At 46.5% G+C, this 20,705-nt stretch overlaps 1 protein-coding gene across 14 annotated transcripts; it reads left to right on the top strand.

Annotated features, from left to right (window-relative positions):
- The first annotated feature begins 434 nt into the window (after positions 1-434).
- On the top strand, positions 435-17,289 carry ZNF212 (zinc finger protein 212). Of its 14 annotated transcripts, none has more exons than XR_015161947.1 (6): positions 435-697; positions 12,924-13,308; positions 13,410-13,536; positions 14,501-14,590; positions 14,766-15,001; positions 15,367-17,289. XR_015161947.1 is itself a non-coding variant. In XM_086395041.1 (6 exons), the coding sequence occupies exons 3-6, from the start codon at positions 13,045-13,047 to the stop codon at positions 16,176-16,178; spliced, it is 1,293 nt and encodes a 430-aa protein (XP_086251167.1). In that variant the 5' UTR covers positions 560-697; positions 9,120-9,273; positions 12,924-13,044; the 3' UTR covers positions 16,179-17,289. The 14 variants fall into 14 exon arrangements, 10 of the variants coding, with proteins under 10 accessions (XP_086251164.1, XP_086251170.1, XP_086251174.1 ...); XR_015161946.1 differs by having other exon boundaries at positions 14,382-14,590; XM_086395041.1 differs by lacking the exon at positions 14,766-15,001 and adding an exon at positions 9,120-9,273 and having other exon boundaries at positions 560-697.
- Positions 17,290-20,705: the final 3,416 nt, after the last annotated feature.

The following is a 20,705-nucleotide window of genomic DNA, read 5'->3' as shown; positions in this document are numbered from 1 at the left end:
GTCAAAGCACCTGCCAGAGTGCTGGAAAAGCAGAGGTCTATGTGTTGTGTTAGTGTTAGTCACTCAGTCGTGTCCGACTCTTTGCGATCCCATGGACTGTAGCCCAACAGGCTCCTCTGTCCTTGGGATTCTCCAGGCAGAAATACTGGAGTGGGTTGCCGTTCCCTTCTCCAGGGGATCTTCCCTACTCAGGGATCAAACTTGGGTCTCCTGCATTGCAGGCAGATTCTTGACCGTCTGAGCCACCAGGGAAGCTCTCCAAACCACTGAGAGATGAATTTAAATGGAATTAAATGTTTGATAAGGAGTGGTAAACGTATCACAATAAAAACTTAGACAATTGCTTGTTTGGGGTTCATTAATGAAGCTGTGCTTATAGGAGGTTCGTCTTAAATTTGCAACCTGCCCTTGTCTTGGAAAGTCCTCGTCCTCCGTCCCTCTCGGGCTGAATGCCGAGGTGTTGTTCACCCTCCTGCCGCACGGAGGCGCCAGGGGAAACCCCGCGCGGCGAGGATCGGCGGGTGGCGCCCGTCTTGGCCCGGGAGGGCCGGACTCCCACAATGCACCTTGCATCAACACGGCGCTGGGGGCGGTTGCCAGGAGGTGCCGGCGGGCCCACCAGGAAACCCCGCACGCAGCCCGAGGCGTATCAGACGGGCCCCGGGTGGCAGCCATGGCGGAGCTGGCACCTGCTCGGGTAAGAGTCCTCCTCGTGCGGGCCCGGGTGCGTGTTGAGGGTGGCGGAGCCCCCGGCAGGGGGCTGGACTTCGAGGTGCGGCCCCGGCGGAGCTGGGCGTCGGTAGTCAGCGGCTGGCGCGGATCCACGCTGACCTTCCCCCGACGACCCCAGAGCCCTGCCCTTTCCCGGAAGGTTCCCTCCGCGTCGGCCGTAGCCCCGGCGTCTTCCCGAGAAACTTCTCCGAGGCTTGTTTCATGTTCTTGGATTTGCTACCTTCCCGACCTGTTTCCGTCGCGCCCTGAGAGCCCGTTTTCTGGCTGATGAGACGCGGATGGGAAACCCTGGGTCCCCGTCATTGCCAGCGAACTTGCCCCGTGTTCCGGGACCCCAGGACTCTGCTTCTCTGTGACCAGCTCGTCCTCGGCCTGATGGGGTTGCTCTCGTTCCTTCTGCCGTGCTCTCCTGCTGCAGACTCTGCCCTGGGTTGCAGCCGCGCTGGTTGAAGTTAAGGCTGGGCTTTCTCTCCCCGGGGGGCAGGTGTTACCCTCACGGTGTAAGTTGCTGGCTTTTTGTGTGGGAAGCTGTCGATCTCTTTCCATCTCCTCTCCCACATGTCCCCATTCAGGGAATGGCAAGACGTGGAGCTTGGGCACGGAGTCGGGAAACTGGGTTTTAGCCCGTAACTCAGCTCTCAGCTATCCAGTCTAGTGATTTTAGGTAACTGAGTTCACTTTAAGCTTCTGTTTCCTTAGCTGTAAATTGAATGTTTGGCTAGTTACTAGATGATCTGGTGGCTCAGACAGTAAAGAATCCGCCTGCAATGCAGGAGACCCAGGTTTGATCTCTGGGTCGGGAAGATCCTCTGGAGGAGGCCTTGGCAACCCAGTAAAGTGTTCCTGCCTGGAGAATCCCATGGACAGAGGATACTGGCGGGCTGTAGTCTATAGGGTCTCAAAGACTAGGACATGACTGAAGCGACTGAGTTTGCATCACACAAGGTTCTTGGCAGCTCTGACATTCTCTTATTACGAAGTGTTGGTTACTTTGATGATATAAGAAGATTTGCTGTAGAAAGGGCAGATGGAGTTCAGTTGGTCTTTAGGGCAGCATTTCTTTATCTAGAGACACTTTCAGAATCATGTGAGAGGGCTAAGGAGATCCTGTTGTGAAAATTTGACCATGAGCTGGGTGTCTTGTATTTGATTCTTGTGGGAAGTTGTTAAGAACTAAGAGGGGAAGGATTGGGAGACTTGATACAGTGTGTGTTTTCAATGAATTATGACAAGACACAAATGTTCACAATATCACTATATTTACCTCATTTGATTCCTTTAAGCTAAGGTGATCTAGTCAAAGACCTGCCTTTTCCTCAAGACCACGTTGTAATTCTAAAGTTGGGCTGGAGGATACATTACTAACTTCCAAAATACTTCTTCCTAACTGTTCAGTGCAGTTTCCTACATGTCTTCAACAGATCTTGTTAAAAGGAAGTCTTGTCCTCCAAAATCCCCAAGTATGCCTTAATTAATTTATGGATCTATCAATGCAGAACATATTTAAATTGTCCTCAAGTGTATTTCGTTTCTCGTCTTCAGATAAAGGATTCTGTAACTCTTATTTGACAGTATGGCCAAAGGGTGCCCTGATGAAAACAACCCAAAATTCTGAGGTGGGGGAGGGAACAAATATATTTGAAATGTAGTTAGTAGAGCATATGAAAGAGCAAGCTCTTAAGAGATAAGAAGGATTTCTGAAGCCAACTCTGAGGACATTTACTGAACATTCATTGGTAGTGTTTATAACCTCAAGGGGCATTGGAAAATAGACAAAACTCACAGCCTAAGATGGGAAGTCTCAGACGCCTTCAACTCCAGTCTTGTAACGTTGAAACTTCAAAGGGCAACCTTAAGGGTGAACTGGAAGTAAGCTCTTACCTCTAGGGAGTAATTGCAGAGAAAATCATGACAAACCTTGGTGCTGAGAGATGGGTACAAGGTGCCCCTTGAGAATTCATGTTGACTCTCCAGTGGGCTTATTGCCTGAATTCATATGACCTCAAATCTTCTCTGAAGTATTCAGCACTTAACTCAGACTTCAAATAATTCTCATAGATAAAATCTAAGAAAAAATGAATTCCCAATAAAAGTTATGCAAAAAGTAATGAAAAACTGAGAAAAAGCCAGTAAAATGACAAAAAATTAGTCATTCAGAGATTTCAGAGGTTGCAATTTCAGAAGAAAAACATTGGAATTCCAATAGGAAACACACACAATCTGCACTGGAGGCCATGTTTGATGAGTGGTTAATGGGCGAGGGTATCATAGGACTGATGCAAATACAAACACTTAGAAGCCCAGTAGATCCCAATCAGGATAAACATAAAGAAATCTCTACCTAGACACATAATGGTGAAGGTACAGAATACAATGCAGAGATAATTCTTTAAAAAGATTGGCTTCAAATGAACCATTCTTAAGACTGATGAGGTTCATCTCAACAACTCTGGAAGCCAACCAGCAGTAGATTGGCATTGTGGAAAGGCTAAAAGAAAATAACTATGTAGTCCCATATTTATACTTCTCAAAAGTATCTTTTAAAAAAATGGTAAAATATTTTCAGACAACTGACAATTTGTTATTAGTATACTCATTAAAGAAATTCTAAAGAATGTACTTAAGGTACAAGGAAAATTATCCTAAGTGGAAAGTGATAATGTAATAAAATATCCATTAAAATGGGTAAATCTAAACAACTATTGTCTGAATAAAAGAGTAATACTCTCTTGTGGGTTAAAAACAAAGATAGAATTAAAATACATGGCAGCGTTGATATAAATGTTAGGAAGCCACTGCTGCTGCGTCGTTTCAGTCGTGTCCGACTCTGTGTGACCCCATAGACGGCAGCCCACCAGGCTCCTCCATCCCTGGGATTCTCCAGGCAAGAACACTGGAGTGGGTTGCCATTTCCTTCTCCAGTGCAGGAAAGTGAAAAGTGAAAGTGAAGTCGCTCAGTCATGTCTGACTCTTTGCGACCCCATGGACTGCAGCCTTCCAGGCTCCTCCGTCCATGGAATTTTCCAGGCAAGAGTACTAGAGTGGGTTGCCATTGCCTTCTCCAACGTTAGGAAGAGATGATCAAATTTCAGATGTTTGAAGTCTTTGTAAGCAGTTTCTAGGATGGTTGCTAAAAGCCTAGACATTGGCTATATAACCTAAATTCAAAAGGGAGAATAATAGAATAAGAAAAAAATCAATCTAAAAGAAGGCAAGAAACAGGATGAGATAAATAGCACAAATAAGGTAAAAATAAAAATAGACCAACAATTACAATAAATGTAAATGGACTAAATGTTTTAGTTAAGAGGCAGAGATTGATCTGCCCATCTGGGTTAAAGTTTGGCAAATGATTTATAAGAGATAATGACTAAAAGATAAAGCTATAGAAACGTTTCACTATAAGAGGATATGAAAACATGTACCAGGCTAATACTAACCATGGGAAAATCCCTGGTGGTTCAGTGGTTAAAAATCCACCTGCCGCTGCAGGGGACACGGGTTCAGTCCCAGTCCAGGAAGGTTCCACATGCCGTGGAGCAGCTAAACTCATGTGCCACAGCTATTGAGTCCTTGTGCTGCAACTCCTGGAGCCAGTGCTCCACAACAAGAGAAGCCCCCACAGGGAGAAGCAATGAGGAATCGCCCCCACTTGCGGCTGGAGAAATCCCATGCACAGCAACAAAGACCCAGCGCAGCCAAAAATAAAATAAAAAAATAAACAGTATTTGTTTAAAAAGGAAAATTGACTTAACTGTATTAATATTGCTAGAGATAAAGGGCTACTACTGCTTTTATTATGGTAAAAGACTTAATTACCATCCTGATAGAATGTTTCTAATCTTATGTGCATCTAATTATATAGCCTCAAAATATAGTAAACAAAAATTGATAGAACTACAATGAAAATTCACTGTCATAGTAGAAATTTTAACACAACCTTAGTATTTTATGAATAAAAGACTAGTAAGGGTGTAGTGCATTCGATAGAGCTTTCTGAGATGATGGAAATATTCTCTGCCCTGTTCAGTGTAGTAGGAACAAAGTACATGTGGCTGTCAAGCACTTGCAATGTAGCTCACTAGCTGAGGAACTGAAGAACTCCATTTTTAATTAATTCTAATTAAATTTTAGCATCCGCATGTTTCTGGTGGCTGTTACTGTAGGGTAAGGGAGTTAGAGAAAGCAAGGTTCGGAAAAAGAACAAGACCGGCGCTTTACAGGAACAGATCACCTTTAATGAGGCGAGAAGGGGCACCAGTCAGATCAGTGAGCTGCTGCACTAACCCAAGAAAAGAGTAAGTATGTATAGGCATATATGTGGAAATCTACTGTCTTAAGGGGGCCTCTTCTTCTCTAAGGTTGTTTGGAGTAGTTAGCTCTTAAAGGGCTGGGGCAAGGAATTCTGGAGATTGGCCAGAGGCTGGACCGGCTGGGAGCTGGGCGTAATCAACCTTAATGTCCATTTCTTTTCTTTGGGTGAGAGAATTCTTTGTTTTGCATAGAATGGTGGGGAGGACCCGGAGGGGAGTTTTAACTCCAGGCTATTTTGAGCTGTGTAACTTTCCTTCAGTAATACTGTGCGGCACGGACACAGAGGATAATAATTTTTTATCCACATAGCTTCTACTGCTGCTGCTAAGTCACTTCAGTTGTGTCCAACTCTGTGCAACCCCATAGATGCAGCCCACCAGGCTCCCCCATCCCTGGGATTCTCCAGGCAAGAACACTGGAGTGGGTTGCCATTTCCTTCTCCAATGCCTGAAAGTGAAAGTGAAGTCGCTCAGTCGTGTCCGACTCTTTGAGACCCCATGGACTGTAGCCTACCAGGCTCCTCCGTCCATGGGATTTTCCAGGCAAGAGTACTTGAGTGGGGTGCCATCGCCTTCTCCGTCCACATAGCTATCAATATATAATTTCAATGTTTAGAGAGATTAATGAAGAAAAAAGAGAGAAGGCAAAAATGCCCTATTAGAAATGCAAGTGTGTTCTAGTGGTTGATGCTGACTGCAGACTGGGACCTTAGGCAGAGTTGTCGAACAGAACATGTAGACCAAACTGTCCCTGACAAAGCCTCCTCTAGTTGCAGATTTGTGAGCAAAATACATGTTGTTGTCTTAAGCCACTACGTTTTAAAATTATTTATGATATAGCAATTGATGATTGGAACAGATACCTATGGAATATGTTTAAATAGCAAAAGATATTAAAAACATGTTAGGAAAGGAGTATGTACTGTGAGTGGATTGAAACATTTTTATTCTAAAGATGTCATTTCTCAGATTTATCTATGAATTTGATGCAGTGCCAGACAAAATCTCTAAAGATATTTTTGTGAAATCTTTCAAACTTGTAGACTATCACCAGCCCCAAAATAATCAAGATACTCCTGTGAAATAAGTAAGAGGGACTTGTACCAGGTATCAATAATTATCAAAAAGCATGGTCATTAAGATGGTAATTTTGGTAAAGCAGTAGAAAATTGACCCATAGAACAGAAGAGAGATGCCAGAAACAGACTGATTGCATGTATGAAAACTTGATTTATGACAGAGATAACAGGTAAATGATGGGTTTTTCAGTATATAGTATTAGCTCTGTTGACTTCCCATATGAAGATTGAGGCTTGCACTCTACACAAATACTGTCTCAATTCTAGTTGAGATAAATAATTAAATATGAAAGTCAAAACTGTCAAGTGTTTAGAAGACAGTATCGTGTGATATAGATGTTTTTTATATGCCTGACGTGAAAGTGCAAACCACAAGAGAATTAATACTGAGAAAAAACTCACCTACATTAAAACTTTATATTGAACAGTAGTAAAGAGAATTTTAAAATGAGGCACGAATAAGGGAATTGATTTGTAATACATATAACTGATAGATTAGTATACAGAATTTACAGACAAATTGTATCAGACAACCTCATAAATACTTAGAGAAGTCAGATAACCCAAAAGATAAATGGACGAAAGACTTCAGCAGTGAAGGGGAAATTTGAACGGCCAGTAAACATTAAGGAAAGATGTTTATTCCTTGCTAGTAATAACAAAAATGAAGATGAAAACCATAATGAGATATCATTTCAGATCTATAGAGGGACACGCACAAGGGTTTCCCTGGTGTGTCAAGTCAGAAGGTAAAGAATCTGCCTGCAGTGCAACAGACCTAGGTTCGATCCCTGGGTCCTGAAGATAGCCTGGAGAAAGAAATGGCTTTCCACTCCAGTATTTTTGCCTGGAAAATTCCATCGACAGAGGAGCCGGGGGGCTACAATCCATGGGGTTGCAAAGAGTCAGACACAACTGAGCAACTATCACTTTCAGTCTGCTGCTGCTGCTAAGTTGCTGTAGTCGTGTCTGACTCTGTGCGACCCCATAGACGGCAGCCCACCAGGCTCCCCCGTCCCTGGGATTCTCCAGGCAGGAACACTGGAGTGGGTTGCCATTTCCTTCTCCAGTGATACAGGGACACAAATTTTAGTTTGACAGTAACAAATGTTGATGATATTGTGGAACAGCCAGAATACTTACAGACTTCTGATGGGAGTGAAATTGGTACAACTGCTTTGGAAACCATTTGACGTTATCTATTTAAGTTCAGGATGTGTATATACCCTATGAGCCAACAGTTCCCTTCCTAGCACTATGCCTTGGGAAACTTGCCCATATCCACTAGAAGCCAGGTACAGTTCTATTTATCACAGTACTGTTTGTAATGATGAAAATGAGGAAACATCAGTAGTGGAATGGAAAAATAAACTGTGGTGTAGTCACATGGTAGAATATTATACAGCAGTGAAAATGAATTAATCAGAGCCACCGGCAATACCAAGTTGTTCCCTGGAGTTGTAGAAGAGTGACTTGTTTATATAAAATACTAAAACATGAAAAATTAGAAGAATATATTTTTTGGAAACAAACGTAAAAAAAAAATGAAAAAGGGCAGTTAATAGTGAAAAAACGAATTCGGGATAGTAGTTACTTCAGAGAGTTGCACGAAGGACTGTAAAGTGATACATAGATAACACAGGCACACACGCACACGCGCGTGTTGTGCTTCACTTTACTGCGCTTGGCAGTGTTGCTCAGCAGTTGAAGTTTCTGGCAACTCTCCATCAAGCAAGTCTGTCATCTGCCAGTTTTCCAGCATATGTGCTCACCTCGTATCTCTGTGTCACGTTTTGGTGATTCTCAAAATATTTTGAACTTTTTCATTGTTACTATATTTGTTATGGTGATCAATGATCTTTGATGTTAATACTGCAAAAAGATTCCAACTCCCTGGAGGCTCAGATGATGGTTAGCATTTTTTATCAATAACGTATTTTTTAATTAAGGTATATACTGTTTTTTAGATGTAACGCTATTACATTAGATTACAGAATAGTGTAAACATAACTTTTCATATGTACTAGAAAATCAGAAAATTCATTTGACTTGTTTATTGTCATACCTGCTTTATTGTGGTGGTTTGGAACTGAACCCACAGTATCTCCAAGGTATTCTCTGTGTGTGTGTACACATATGTGTTTAACTTTAATTAAATAGCTTTTTTACCTGAATGCTGGTTACATGGAGATTTATTGTCACGACTTTATATATTTTATGTATTATGTAAATATTCTTTTTTTAATCTGTTCAATACAAAAAGTCATCTATCTCAGAGTCAGAAGCAACCTTAAATATCATCTTGTCCAGCTTTGTCGAGTGTCACTTTAAGACTGTGCTTTAGTGTTTTACTCAAGCAGCTTGTAGGTTTCCTAAGAGCAGGCCATAGCTGCAGGCCCGGTGTATGATACATGATCTGACAACAAGATAGAATTTGCGATTTAAGAAGTCTCTTACCTTGGTGGGTAGCACTTTTTATGCCTGGTTTTTCCTAAAGCTGAGATGGCATCCCAGGCAAAAAAAAAAAAAAGATAGAATTTGCAAGCAGGATTGTCCCAGAAAATCCAGAAATGTGGTGAGTGTAAGTGTACTTTTAAAGGTTTCTCATTGCCTTCAGGAGTATTCTTATGTATGAAAGCTAAGGAAAAAATTATAGAGAAGTATGTGTTCAGTGAAAAAGTCAAACAAGCAATAGTTTACAATCAAAGATTAAAATCCCTCTTTCTCACATCCTGAGGCTGACTTGTGTTAGTATAGTTTGGTGAATATCTTCCCACACCTTCCTGTGTGCTAAAACAAACTTAAACACTTATGTTGTCTCTTCTTTAGGAAAATGAAGTCATAATAAATGTATTTCCCTCAGAGTTGGCTTTATCGTATCAGTGTATGATGAACATTCTTCCAGATCATACATGTGGGTCTCACTCATTCTTTTTAACAGTTGTGTAACATCATCTTTGTGCCGCAATTTATTTAACCATCCTCTTCTTAATAGACATCTAGAGGGAGTCCCTTGCGGTCCAGCGGTTAGGACTTGGCACCGTCACCGTGTCCCTCATCACTTCAGTCGTGTCTGGACTCTGCGACTCTGTGGACTGTAGCCCGCCAGGCTCCTCTGTTCATGGAATTCTCCAGGCAAGAATACTGGAGTGAGTTGCCAGTTCTTATTTCAGGGGATCTTTCCAACCCAGGGATCGAACCTGCATTTCTTGCATCTCCTGCATTGACAGGTAGATTCTTTACCCACTGAGCCCCGTGGGGAGCTGGTCACTACTGTGGCCCAGGCTCAGTCCCTGATTGGGGAATTATCCTATAAGCCACTTGGTGCAGACAAAAAAAAGACATCAAGATTATTTCCAGGTTTGGGCTCTTCCAAAGTATGTTGCCAGTAATCAGTTATCTTCGTATGTATGTCGCTGAATAATAATCTGTTTATTTTTGAGGAGTCCCTTGGTGGTATCACTAGGTGAAAGGGCTTTTAGTGACCTTTTGGATATTTTCTTCCCTCAAGTTTGTAGTATTTTTCATTGCTTCCAGGAATGTTACGAAGGTACCAGATTACCAGTTCATAATCGGCTCTGGTTGTTGTTCCCTTGCCCTCTCTCTCATATTTCTCAATCAGGTTTATGAAAAGTGATTTCACTTGGTTGTATCTGCTTTCCTGACCGCTCATGTGGTTGTCTTTTCATCTGCTTACTGACCACCTACATTTCCACTTTTGCAAATAATTTATAGCCTGCAGTTTTATGTTTGGGTTATTTATCTTTTCTTCCGGATTCATATCCTGTTTACAAATATTCTCCCTGTTTGTTTCTAGATTTTGTTTATGGTATCTTTTACGATAGCTAACATTTTCTCCTTCCTTGATACTCTGCGTCCTATTTACTGAGATGTAATTTACATACAATAAAATTCACTCCTTAAGCATAACTGTAGTTCAGGGAGTTTTGAAAAATGTGTTCAGTTCAGTTCAGTCGCTCAGTCGTGTCCAACTCTTTGCAACCCCATGAATCGCAGCACGCCAGGCCTCCCTGTCCATCACCAACTCCCAGAGTTCACCCAAACCCACGTCCATTGAGTCAGTGATGCCATCCAGCCATCTCCTCCTCTGTCGTCCCCTTTTCTTCCTGCCGCCTATCCCTCCCAGCATCAGAGTCTTCTCCAGTGAGTCAACTCTTCGCATGAGGTGGCCAAAGTACTGGAGTTGCAGCTTTAGCATCAGTCCTTGCAAAGAACACCCAGGACTAATCTCCTTTAGAATGGACTGGTTGGATCTCCTTGCAGTCCAAGGGACGCTCAAGAGTCTTCTCCAACACCACAGTTCAAAAGCACCAATTCTTAAGCACTCAGCTTTCTTCACAGTCCAACTCTCACATCCATACATGACCACTGGAAAAACCGTAGCCTTGACTAGACGGACCTTTGTTGGCAAAGTAATGCCTCTGCTTTTCAGTATGCTATCTAGGTTGTTCATAACTTTCCTTCCAAGGAGGACATATGTGTAGCCATCGTATTACCAAGTTACAGAATATTGTCATCATCATCCCCAAAAGTACCCCCTAAGTAATTAATTTCCTCCAGTCCCAGCCCCAGCAACCACTGGTCTGTTTTGTGTCTATAGTTTTACCTTCTCCTGAATGTCGTGTAAATGAATGCAGTATGTAACATTTTGTGTCTGGTTTCTTTCACATTTGTGATTTTGAGATTCATCCATGTTGTTACAGGTACCAATAATTTGTTCCTTTTTATTGCTGAGGAGTATTCTGATATAAGGTGGAGAAGGAAATGGCAACCTACTCCAGTATTCTTGCCTGGAGAATTCTATGGACAGAGAAGCCTGGTAGGCTACACTCCGTGGGGTCGCAAAGACTCAGACACGCTGAGTGACTAACCCTAACCATTCTGATATAAGGTGTATCTTCCGTAGGGCTGCTGTAACAAAGGCCCACCAGCTAGGTGGCCTAACCAACAAATTGATTGTCAGCTCTGGAGGCTAGAAGTCTGAAATCCAGGGGCCCGCAGGGTTGGCTCTTTGCGAGGACTGTGGGGTGGCACCTGACCCCTGCTCTCCCCTGGCTTCTGGTGGCGCCAGGTGCTTCCTTGCCTGGTGGCAGCGTAACTCTGACCTCTGCCTCCAGAGCCGCGCGATCGCCTGCTCCCATGTGCCTTCGCACCGTGTCTTCCCTCTGTGTCTGTTTGTCTCCGTGTCTGTGTTTCTCCCACATTCTTAGGACGCCAGTCACTTTGGATTAGAGCCCACCCTCCTGACCTCATGTTAACTTGATAGGCAGTGAAGACTATCTCCAAGTCAGATCACATTGTGAGGTACGGGGGTTAGGACTTCCTCCTGTCCTTTTGGGGAGGCATAATTCAACCCATAACAAACAGATGGACCACCATTGGTTTGTTTATCCGTTCACCAGTTGATGGACATTCACATTGTTTCTGTCATGATAGATAATTTAAAACAAAAGAAAAGAGGAAGCTTGGCTTGCCTGCTCTTTTTAGCCTTTGACGACATGGAAGAGGAGGGATGTTGTTTCTCTGCTTAGATCCCAGCCCACCTTCCTGTTTGGAAAACAGTGCTAGCAAGTAACAGTGCTGGGCCACAGAAGGGAAAGAGATGCCGATAAACTAGAGACTTAGGAACAGAATGTGTGGTGAAATGAATTTATCCAGTAATCGAATTTTTTGGTTTCATTTGTATTTTTCGTTTACATTAAACTTTTCTTTACATGTTTTTTAAGGGGGATATTTAAGCCTTTGACTTAAATAGCTCAGTAACGGACTGAGTTGGTTACCTGGAGTAGGTCACGGCCAAACTTAAGCGTTCAGTTCTGTGCCACTGGTTGGCCTCATCTCACCCCTCTTTCTCTAGACCATAAGCTCGGGCCCTGGCAGTTCTTCTAAAAGTATTTCCTTCCAATGTCTTGTTCTCCATGTCCTCATTATAGTTACAGAAGCAGTCTTGAATAAAGTGTGTGCCATATAAGAGAATATGGAGCTTTGGGGGTTTAAGACTGCCATGAACACAGTGTGGGCAAGACGACAGCTCAGGACACTTCCCAGGTGCTGGTTTTATTAATTCTGAGCCTCAGCCGCTGTCAGGGACAGACCCTAAAAATGTGAAGCCTAGGACAGTGCCAGAGGACTCAGGTCATTTAAGTAAATGTTTCTGAAGGATTTGGTTTTCACTCTCCTGGTTGGTAAGGTGCAAAGGTGGATGTGGTGAGTCTTGTAGGTCCTGCTAAGGAATTTTGTCTTGATTGTGGGGAGCCACCTGCAGAGCTGACGTGATCCACTGCGAAGTCTGGCAGGAATGTGGAGGTGAGAGTGGATGGGAATCACATCATTTATCATAGCAGAGTATCACACATACTCTAAAATATCAAATAGAAAAAAATTGGCTTAAAAACATGAATACTGACACAGGAAAGTCATACTGAAACGCAGGAAACAAAACATTTACAATATGATGGCAGTTTTGTTGAAAAATAAAATAAGTTAGAAGTTGGGGGAGAGGGGGGAAACCTTGTAGGAAACATACCAAAATTTCAACAGCCTATTTCTGGATGGTGATATTTTACATACATGTTTCTTTCTTTCTCCTTTTCAGTTTTTTCTTGGTATGGCATATACGTGTAATTTGAGGTATCAGAATATAAAAGCACATGCTTTTTAAACTAAAAAAAAGGTAGAAACTGGGTGCCGTAGTGTTCCTGGACCCCTTGTGTGTTTTTAACCTGTTGTTTGGAAGAGACGCTGACCGCCTGACCCTGCACCTGGTTCTTCAGCACAGGAGGAAGCACCGCTCCAGCCCTCTGACTTCCTCCACACCACCCCCACAAGCAACGGAGAAAAGCTCCTACCTGGAGACCACAGAGATCTCGCTCTGGACCGTGGTGGCCGCCATCCAGGCCATGGAGAAGAAGGTGGAGTCCCAGGCCGCCCGCCTGCTGACTCTGGAGGGGCGGACAGGGACAGCTGAGAAGAAGCTGGCTGACTGCGAGAAGACGGCTGTGGAGCTCGGGAACCAGCTGGAGGGCAAGTGGGCCGTGCTGGGGACCCTGCTGCAGGAGTACGGGCTGCTGCAGAGGCGGCTGGAGAACATGGAGAACCTGCTGAGGAACAGGAACTTCTGGATCCTGCGGCTGCCCCCAGGCAGCAACGGGGCAGTTCCCAAGGTAAGCCGATTCTCAGGGGCTGTCTGAAGATTTCCCAGTGGCCGGCTTGTCCTTTGTATCCTTGATTGGAGGCTCTCACTGTGTGACGTTTGTGATTCCAGGTGTCCAGGTCACTTGAAAATGATGGCGTCTGCTTTTCGGAGCAGGAGTGGGAGAACCTGGAGGACTGGCAGAAGGAGCTCTACGCCAACGTGATGAAGAGCAACTATGAGACTCTGGTCTCTCTGAGTAGGTAGCGGTTTCCTCCCCGGACCTCGCCCTCAGACGTCCTGCAATTCCTGACCGAGGCGTTTGTGACCCAGGCCACACCTGGGATTCTCGTGGCTGTGGGTCCTCTCTTGGCCTCCGCCGGGTTGAGTAATGGGAATCTCCAGGCCCTCAGTTTAGGAAGACTCTTGGAAAGGTTTTGTATTCATGTAGTCAGTCCTTGATAGTGTTTATACTAATAGATAAGATGTCATCATGTGCGTTAGAGTGTAACACAGCTAGGATACCTCAAGCTGGTTTTAATATTTAGGACGGCTTGACAAGAAATCCTTTGTTACCTGGGATGGGCAGGCAGCAGGGACTCACCAAACAATGTTTCTTGGCATTTTCCTGGAATTAACAGCCAGTCCTGTGGTTTCAAAGTTCATACTGTGTTTATTAGAAGTGCTGCTTGATAGGTAAAATAATAAACGCATTTTGTTTGGTTCTAAACTCCTTTAGAACCAAGGTCCGTGGAGGCTTGTCCAGAAGGCCGCTGTGACCAGAGCAGAGGGAGGGAGAGGGAAGGGGCAAATGGTTAGAGAGGAGACTGCGACCTTGGCTGGGTCACAGGTGCTGGTGGCTGTTGCCTTGTCTGTCCCGGTGGGGACAGCAGTCCTGACCTTGCCTTGCAGCGCTGTGGCCCAGATGAAGTTAGACCCCTGGAAAGGAGCCCCCGACCGTGGGAGGTGGGGGTGGTGTTGGGAGAAAAACAGGGAGCTCTAGGGCCTGGCCCCCAATGGCTGAGAAGGAGCGTGAAGACAGCCGTTAGCCGAGTGGCTCCTTCAAATCGGCCATAATTTTCTGAATTGTCTGAAACTGCTCAGGGAAAGTGACAGTGAATCTTCTGAAGTTTTACCATCAGCTCCTTGACCTCGGTCGCCTTGTTCACTGGCAAATGACCAGTCCTGTCTTCTGGGCTCACACTGTGCCCTTTCCAACCCAGAGGTGCTTGGCCAGCCTGAAGGAGAAATGGAGTTGGGTGCAGAGATGCCGGGTGACTTGGAGGAGGAAGAGTCTCGTGGTGTCCACCCAGGTGAGTGGCTCCAGAATATTCCATGCCCATCCCGCCCCCGGCAGCCTGTTGTGAACTTTGCCACCACCAAACTGCCCCACACCGATCGGCAGTCACCTTGTCCAGCGTTTGTTGTAAACTCCTTTATGGTTGTCGTCAGTTCACCTCTTATATGTGGCTCTTACCTCCTTCACAGCTGCGGGGAGTCCTTAGGACTCGAGGCCACCTCGCCCTTCCGTGTGCCGTACAGGGTAGAGTGCCTAATAGACCTGAGTCAGAACCCAGCGGAGACTGAGAACAGGGTGGGTCATATCTGCAGGAGTGAGGCTCGCTGGGTAAGAGGCAGGAGAAGCCACTGGGAACCAGGTCATCTGGGGAGACTAGGCAGGAAGAACGGAGCTGGATACATGGATTTCTAAGCTACAGGTTTAGGTGTGTGTTTGTTTTATTATTCACATTTATTATTTTAACACTTAACACTTAAAGTAGCTTATGCGTTACCTGTGTTTATCTAGCCATTTTCTACAGAGGTTGAAAGCAAATTTGTGGACAGGCTTGGAGAACTTATAACAGTGTCCTGTAAGCATACTGTATTTAGAGTCCAGTCCAGTCTCTACCTGAGTATAGGTTTAGTTTTTCAGGTCTTGCAAGCCACTCAGTCTCCTCTTTCAGATTGTCCCAGTTCCCTTGGTCCTGGGGTACTCTGACTGGAGCCCTTCTGAAGCTTGCCGAGGTGCGTTTAGCTCTGAGACAACCTAGACTGTGATCTCTTTTGTGGCTCTCCTTTCTCTTGGCAGTGGAGGAGGTCGTGGTCAAGCAGGAGACCCTGTACACGCAGGACAGCTCCGCGGACCTTCCTGGAGAGTGCTCTGGCTTTGCCAATGAGCAGGCTCTCCTGAGCCCGGAGCAGGCTGAGCTCTGGGATGGGCAGGGCAGTTCCATCCTCTTGGAATCGGGTCCTGTGGACACTCGTCTGCAGGAGCCCACTGACGGTGGGAGAGACCCTGGCAGTGGCAGAACTCTGGGCTGCCCCCCGAAGCGCAAGTGTCACAAGCAGCTGCAGCCAGGTCGGGAGTGTGGGCAAGGCCTGCAGCTGAGAAGGGACAGCGCTGGCCCCTGCGGATGTCCCGAGTGCGAGGCCCCACACCCGCAGACCCCCTCGGAGCCAGAGGCGAGCCCCCGGCCCCGGCCCCAGCTTAAGCCGCCAGCCCGGAAGGCGCAGTCGCTCCAGTGCGATGCATGCGCGAGGAGCTTCCGCTGCCGGGTGAGCCTGCTGACCCACCAGCGCTGCCACCTGCAGGAGGCCGCCCGTGCTGGCCACCCGGCCCAGGAGCGGTTCTCACCCAACAGCCTGGTCGCCCTGCCTGGCCACATCCCCTGGAGGAGGAGCCGGGGCTCCCTTCTCTGCGGTTACTGCGGCAAGAGCTTCAGCCACCCGTCGGACCTGGTGCGGCACCAGCGCATCCACACGGGCGAGCGGCCCTACAGCTGCCCTGAGTGCGAGAAGAGCTTCGTGCAGAAGCAGCACCTCCTGCAGCACCAGAAGATCCACCAGCGGGAACGGGGCGGGCCAGCCCTGCAGCCCGCCAGGCCCAGCGGCCTACTCTAGGGGTGCCAGCCCCTCACCCAGCGGAGGGGGGGGTGGGGGGAGCTGGCACTGTCCCCCAAAAGACACTGCAGGGTCGGGGACTGACTTCTTCCTGAGGGGGCTCTTTTTCATTTGCTTTCGTGACCAGGCGCCGGGCCGAGCCCAGAGGCTGTCCTGAAATCCAGGGGAGGTGGGGAGCCTGGGCCAGGCCTCTCCTGCCATCTCTGGTTTTCCCGTTGGAGCCAAAAGTCTCGGGCTGGGGGTGGCTGTCTGACCCCGCCGGGCCGGTGGCCTCTCCCAGCCTCTGGGTCTTCCCAGGGGTTGAATCAGGCCAGAGGAGTGAGCAGGCATGTGGGAGCACAGCCCCGTGGGTCCTCCTCTTCCGTGGTCTGGTTCCTGACAAGTAGAGGAGATAGTTAAAGGGAACTGCTTACCCTGCTCTGAAGAACCTTTTTGCGGGGAGGGGGGAATTACATTTTAGTTGATGATGAAAGCCCGGCGCTGTTTAAATTTTCAGAGTCGTAGAAGTTGTTCCTAACAAGGGGACCTGGCTTGCCCTCCAAGAGGGAGTCACTCACAGGCTCGCTCAGCCTGCTTACGTTCAGTCAAGCCAGAGGCCGGGACGCAGTGCTGAGCCCCCTGTTGTGGGGGTCCTGGGCTCTTCGGGGGGCTAACTGACCACGAGGGACAGCATAGTGAGGGAGCCCCCAGAGCGCCTGCTGGGTGTGAAGGGTCCAGGAAAGGAGCTGGGGTACGGCTGCTGTTGCGAGGGCGACTCCTCCCTGCCCTTCCAGCCCGTCCCTGCTGTGGTTCCACAGCCTCCCGGGATGGAGAGCTCCGTTTTCACTTCGGTGGTTCAGCTTGTACCCGTGCAGTGGTCCCTTGAGTTGGTCCCGGTTACACCAGTTGTTTCTTGAGGTTGTTCAGATCACACACACTCCACACTTGTTCTGGGCCTGACTTCCTGAGAAGATGGAGAAAAAGCGCCGTGTCCCTCAGGGGTGTTGAATACCCACCTGCCTGTTGTGTTGGGGAGGTGGGAGCGGGCTCCTGGCTCCTGTGTGAGTGTCCCCTTTGATGATTTGCAGTTGCCTAGAATAAAACTTGCTACTGGCAAAAAAAAAAAAAAAAATGTGCTCCCATTTGATGTCTTTCTCCATTTGTTGAAAATTCCCTCCTGGGGCCAGGGTGAAGGCCTAGTGGCACAGCCTGGCACGCATCTTCCTTAAACCCGGGCAGCAGAGAGGAGGGCACGTGGGGGATACTCGCCAGTGTCTCTGGTGGTCGAGGGCTATAGACAGGCCGAGTGTGTGAGTCGTTGGGAGGTGGGCGATAGAGAGGGCAGGTGAAATGCTGTGGTACACGAGGAGTCGTTGGGAGACAGGAGTGTTGGCTTAGGTGTCTACATAGCCGTGTGGGTCCATCTTAAGTACTTGGTGCTGATGGGGAATGTAAGAAATTGAATGAGATCTGTAACACAGTACTATTTCAGCAAATGAAAAATGTGCATGTATGTATGTGTGCATTGCCCAGTCGGGTCCGACTCTTGGCAGCCCCATGGGCTGTAGCCCGCCACGCTCCTCTGTCCACGGGATCAAGTCATTTTGTAAGAACACACAACTGAAAAGTTCTATACAGGCTTTATGGTTGCCCGTGAGGTGAGTGAGAGGGATGTGGAGATTAAATAGAAACGAGCTTGGTCTCTGTAAGGTAAGGGGTAGTCTTGATATAGAGACACAGTGGGGAGGGAGGTTGTCATAGGACAAGGCCCTGAGAAGTGCTCAGCTCCACCATGTGCAGGAGACCTCTGGAGCACCTCCTGAATCCCTTCTCCAGCCTCCTCCCCATGACCTTTTGCGTTAGAGACACCCCCTTATCCCATCCCAGGAGTGCTTTAACGTGACCGGCCTTTGCTTTGCATCTTGGGGAGAAAAGCAAAATAGGAGATAGGGTCCTGTTTCTCCAGCAAAGTCAGGTTCTTCTTGAGGAAGGGAAATGATTGTATCACTCCATTGGACTAGTGTAGTAGCGGCACCCAGGGAGCAAACCCACATCTCCTATATTTCTTACATTGCAGATACCTTACCCATTGAGCCATAGGGGAAGCCCAGTGTTTTCACTGGAAAAGACCCTGATGCTGGGAAAGATTGAGGGCTGGAGGAGAAGGGGATGGCGAGAATGAGATGGTCGGAGGGCATCATTGACTCAGTGGACATGAGTTTGAGCAAACTCCAGGAAGTAGTGGAGGACAGAGGAGCCCGGTGTGCTGCAGTCAGTGGGGTTGCAAAGAGTTGGACAGGACCAAGTGACTGAACAACAACTGTTCCAAGTTCTTCACGTCAAAATGAACTTCTTCCTCACAAGACCCTACATGGTGGGTATTACCCCATTTTCCACGTGAGATGTGAGGAGAGACCCGAGAGGTGATGTAGCAGAGTTGGCTGTGACCCAGGCCATCTTGCCTCAGAGCCCACACACTTGACCACAGGCTCTGTTGGCTTCTGGTGGACCACGATTAAGGACCTCATGTCTGGGTTGGATTCTAAGTCCTTGTTACCCGAAGCGTGGCCTCTGCACTGGCAGCATCGGCCTTCCTGGGAGCCCAGTAGAAATGCAGACTCGGAGCCTCACTGCATCAGAAACTGCCTTTTCACAAGATCTCCAGGTCATGCTCTGCTCACAGAATGCTCTGTTTGCCAGTGATACAAAAAAATCTTGCCTGCTTCAGCTGTCCATTGAAAGCCTGCTCTGTTGGGTGATGAGAAGGTAACAGGCAGTGCAGCTGCCTGAAGGACAAGGATGATCAAGTTAGCTTGAAATCAACACATAGTGAAGAATGAAATGCCAAACACCAGCGACTAATCTGTACTATCTTCTTGCTGTTCCTGCAGGTAAGGTCCTCATTGTCGTCACCTAGCTTTTCATTCAGTAACCTAATTGATCTCCTATTCCTAATCACATCCTTTTTCCTACCAGAGTTATTGTCCTGGAACATAAATTGGATATGGCCTTTCCTCAAAGCCTTAGGGCAAGCTTTTAAGTGTAGAACTCAAGACTTGGACCACCTAACCTGCTCCGGGTTTCTTCACCTTTCATACTAAATTCTCTATGCTGCTGCTGCAGTGGGAGTCCTGTCATTGAATCAATAAGCCGTACTTCCCCATGACCACATTCAGCTCATGTGTTGCCTCTCCTGGGAATGCCCTTCTCTGTGAGCCAAGTATTTGATACCGTCCCCTTGTGGCTCAGCTGCTAAAGAACCCGCCTGCAATGCAGGAGACCTGGGTTTGATCCCTGGGTTGGGAAGATCCCCCAGAGAAGGGTAAAGGCTCCTTAGTCCAGTATTCTGGCCTGGAGAATTCCATGGACTGTATAGCTCACGGAATCACAGGACATGACTGAGCGACTTGACACTTTTCACTCAGCTTGTAGACCCGCTTTTATGAAAGCTGCCCTCGTTCATTTCTTTTGTTCAGCAAATACATGTCAAGCACCTGTTACTGAAGCACTGTTTTAAATACTTGGGTTAAGGCAGTGTAGAAAAGAACAATCTTCGCCTGGTTGAATTTCAGTTCAGTCACTCAGTCGTGTCCAACTCTTTGTGACCCCATGAATTGCCAGGCCTCCCTGTCCATCACCAACTCCGGGAGTTCACCCAAACTCATGTCCATTGAGTCGGTGATGTACATTCTATCAAAATCTGTTTCCTTAAAAAAAATTTTTTTTAATTGAAGTATAACGATATCCCTGGTGGTCCAGTGGCTAAGACTCCATGCTCTGAAAGCAAGGGGCCTGGGTTTGATTCCTGGTCAGGAAACTAGATCCCACATGCTGCAACCCAGTTCACGTGCCATAGTGAAGATTAAAGACCCTGAATGCCACAACTAAGACTCGGTGCGGCCAAATGAATAAAATACTACAAAAATACACCATGTACTGTAGCAGTAAGATAAAAAGATGAGAAAGTTATTTTTAAAAAAAGAACACCAAAAGAATGAAGTATAGTTGATATACAATATGTAAGTTATAGGTGTACGCTATAGTGATTCACAACTTACAAAGATTATACTCTATAGTTATTAAAAATATTGGCTATACTCCCTGCCCTGTACAATATATCCTTGTAGCTTATTTTGTGCATAATAGTCTGTACCTCTCAATCCCCGACTCCTATGTTGCTTCTCCCCGCTTCCCTCTCCCTATTGGTAACCACTAGGTTGTTCTTCGTGAGTCAGTTTCTGTTACATTCACTAGTTTGTTGTATTTTTAAGATTCCATATATACGTGATATCATAGAGTATTTGTCTTTCTGTATCTGACTTACTTCACTTAGCATAATACCCATCAAGTCCGTCCATGTTATCACAAATGGCAAAATGCTACTTTTTAATGACTGAGTAGTATTCTGTTGTGTATATGTACCACATCTTTTTCCACTCATCTGCTGATGGGCGCTTAGGTCGCTTCCGTGTCTTGGCTATTGTACACTGCTGCTGTGAACACTGGGGTGGAAATCTGTTCCGCTCGTGTACTGTACATTTGCACAGC

Source organism: Bos grunniens, chromosome 4 (genome assembly GCF_055505025.1).
Source record: "Bos grunniens cultivar Pamir isolate PY7600 chromosome 4, Bosgru_T2T1.0, whole genome shotgun sequence".
NCBI classification, from domain to species: Eukaryota; Metazoa; Chordata; class Mammalia; order Artiodactyla; family Bovidae; genus Bos; species Bos grunniens.
This window is presented reverse-complemented; position numbering and strand designations above follow the sequence as displayed.

What these genes read in the sequence shown, in the direction of transcription:
- ZNF212 (XM_086395038.1), top strand. Translation starts at nt 450, where the DNA reads ATGCCGAGGTGTTGTTCACCCTCCTGCCGCACGGAGGCGCCAGGGGAA. An exon ending in GCAACGGGGCAGTTCCCAAG is followed by an intron (nt 13,309 to 13,409) that starts GTAAGCCGATTC and finishes TTGTGATTCCAG; the next exon opens with GTGTCCAGGTCACTTGAAAA. An exon ending in GTCTCGTGGTGTCCACCCAG is followed by an intron (nt 14,591 to 15,366) that starts GTGAGTGGCTCC and finishes TTCTCTTGGCAG; the next exon opens with TGGAGGAGGTCGTGGTCAAG.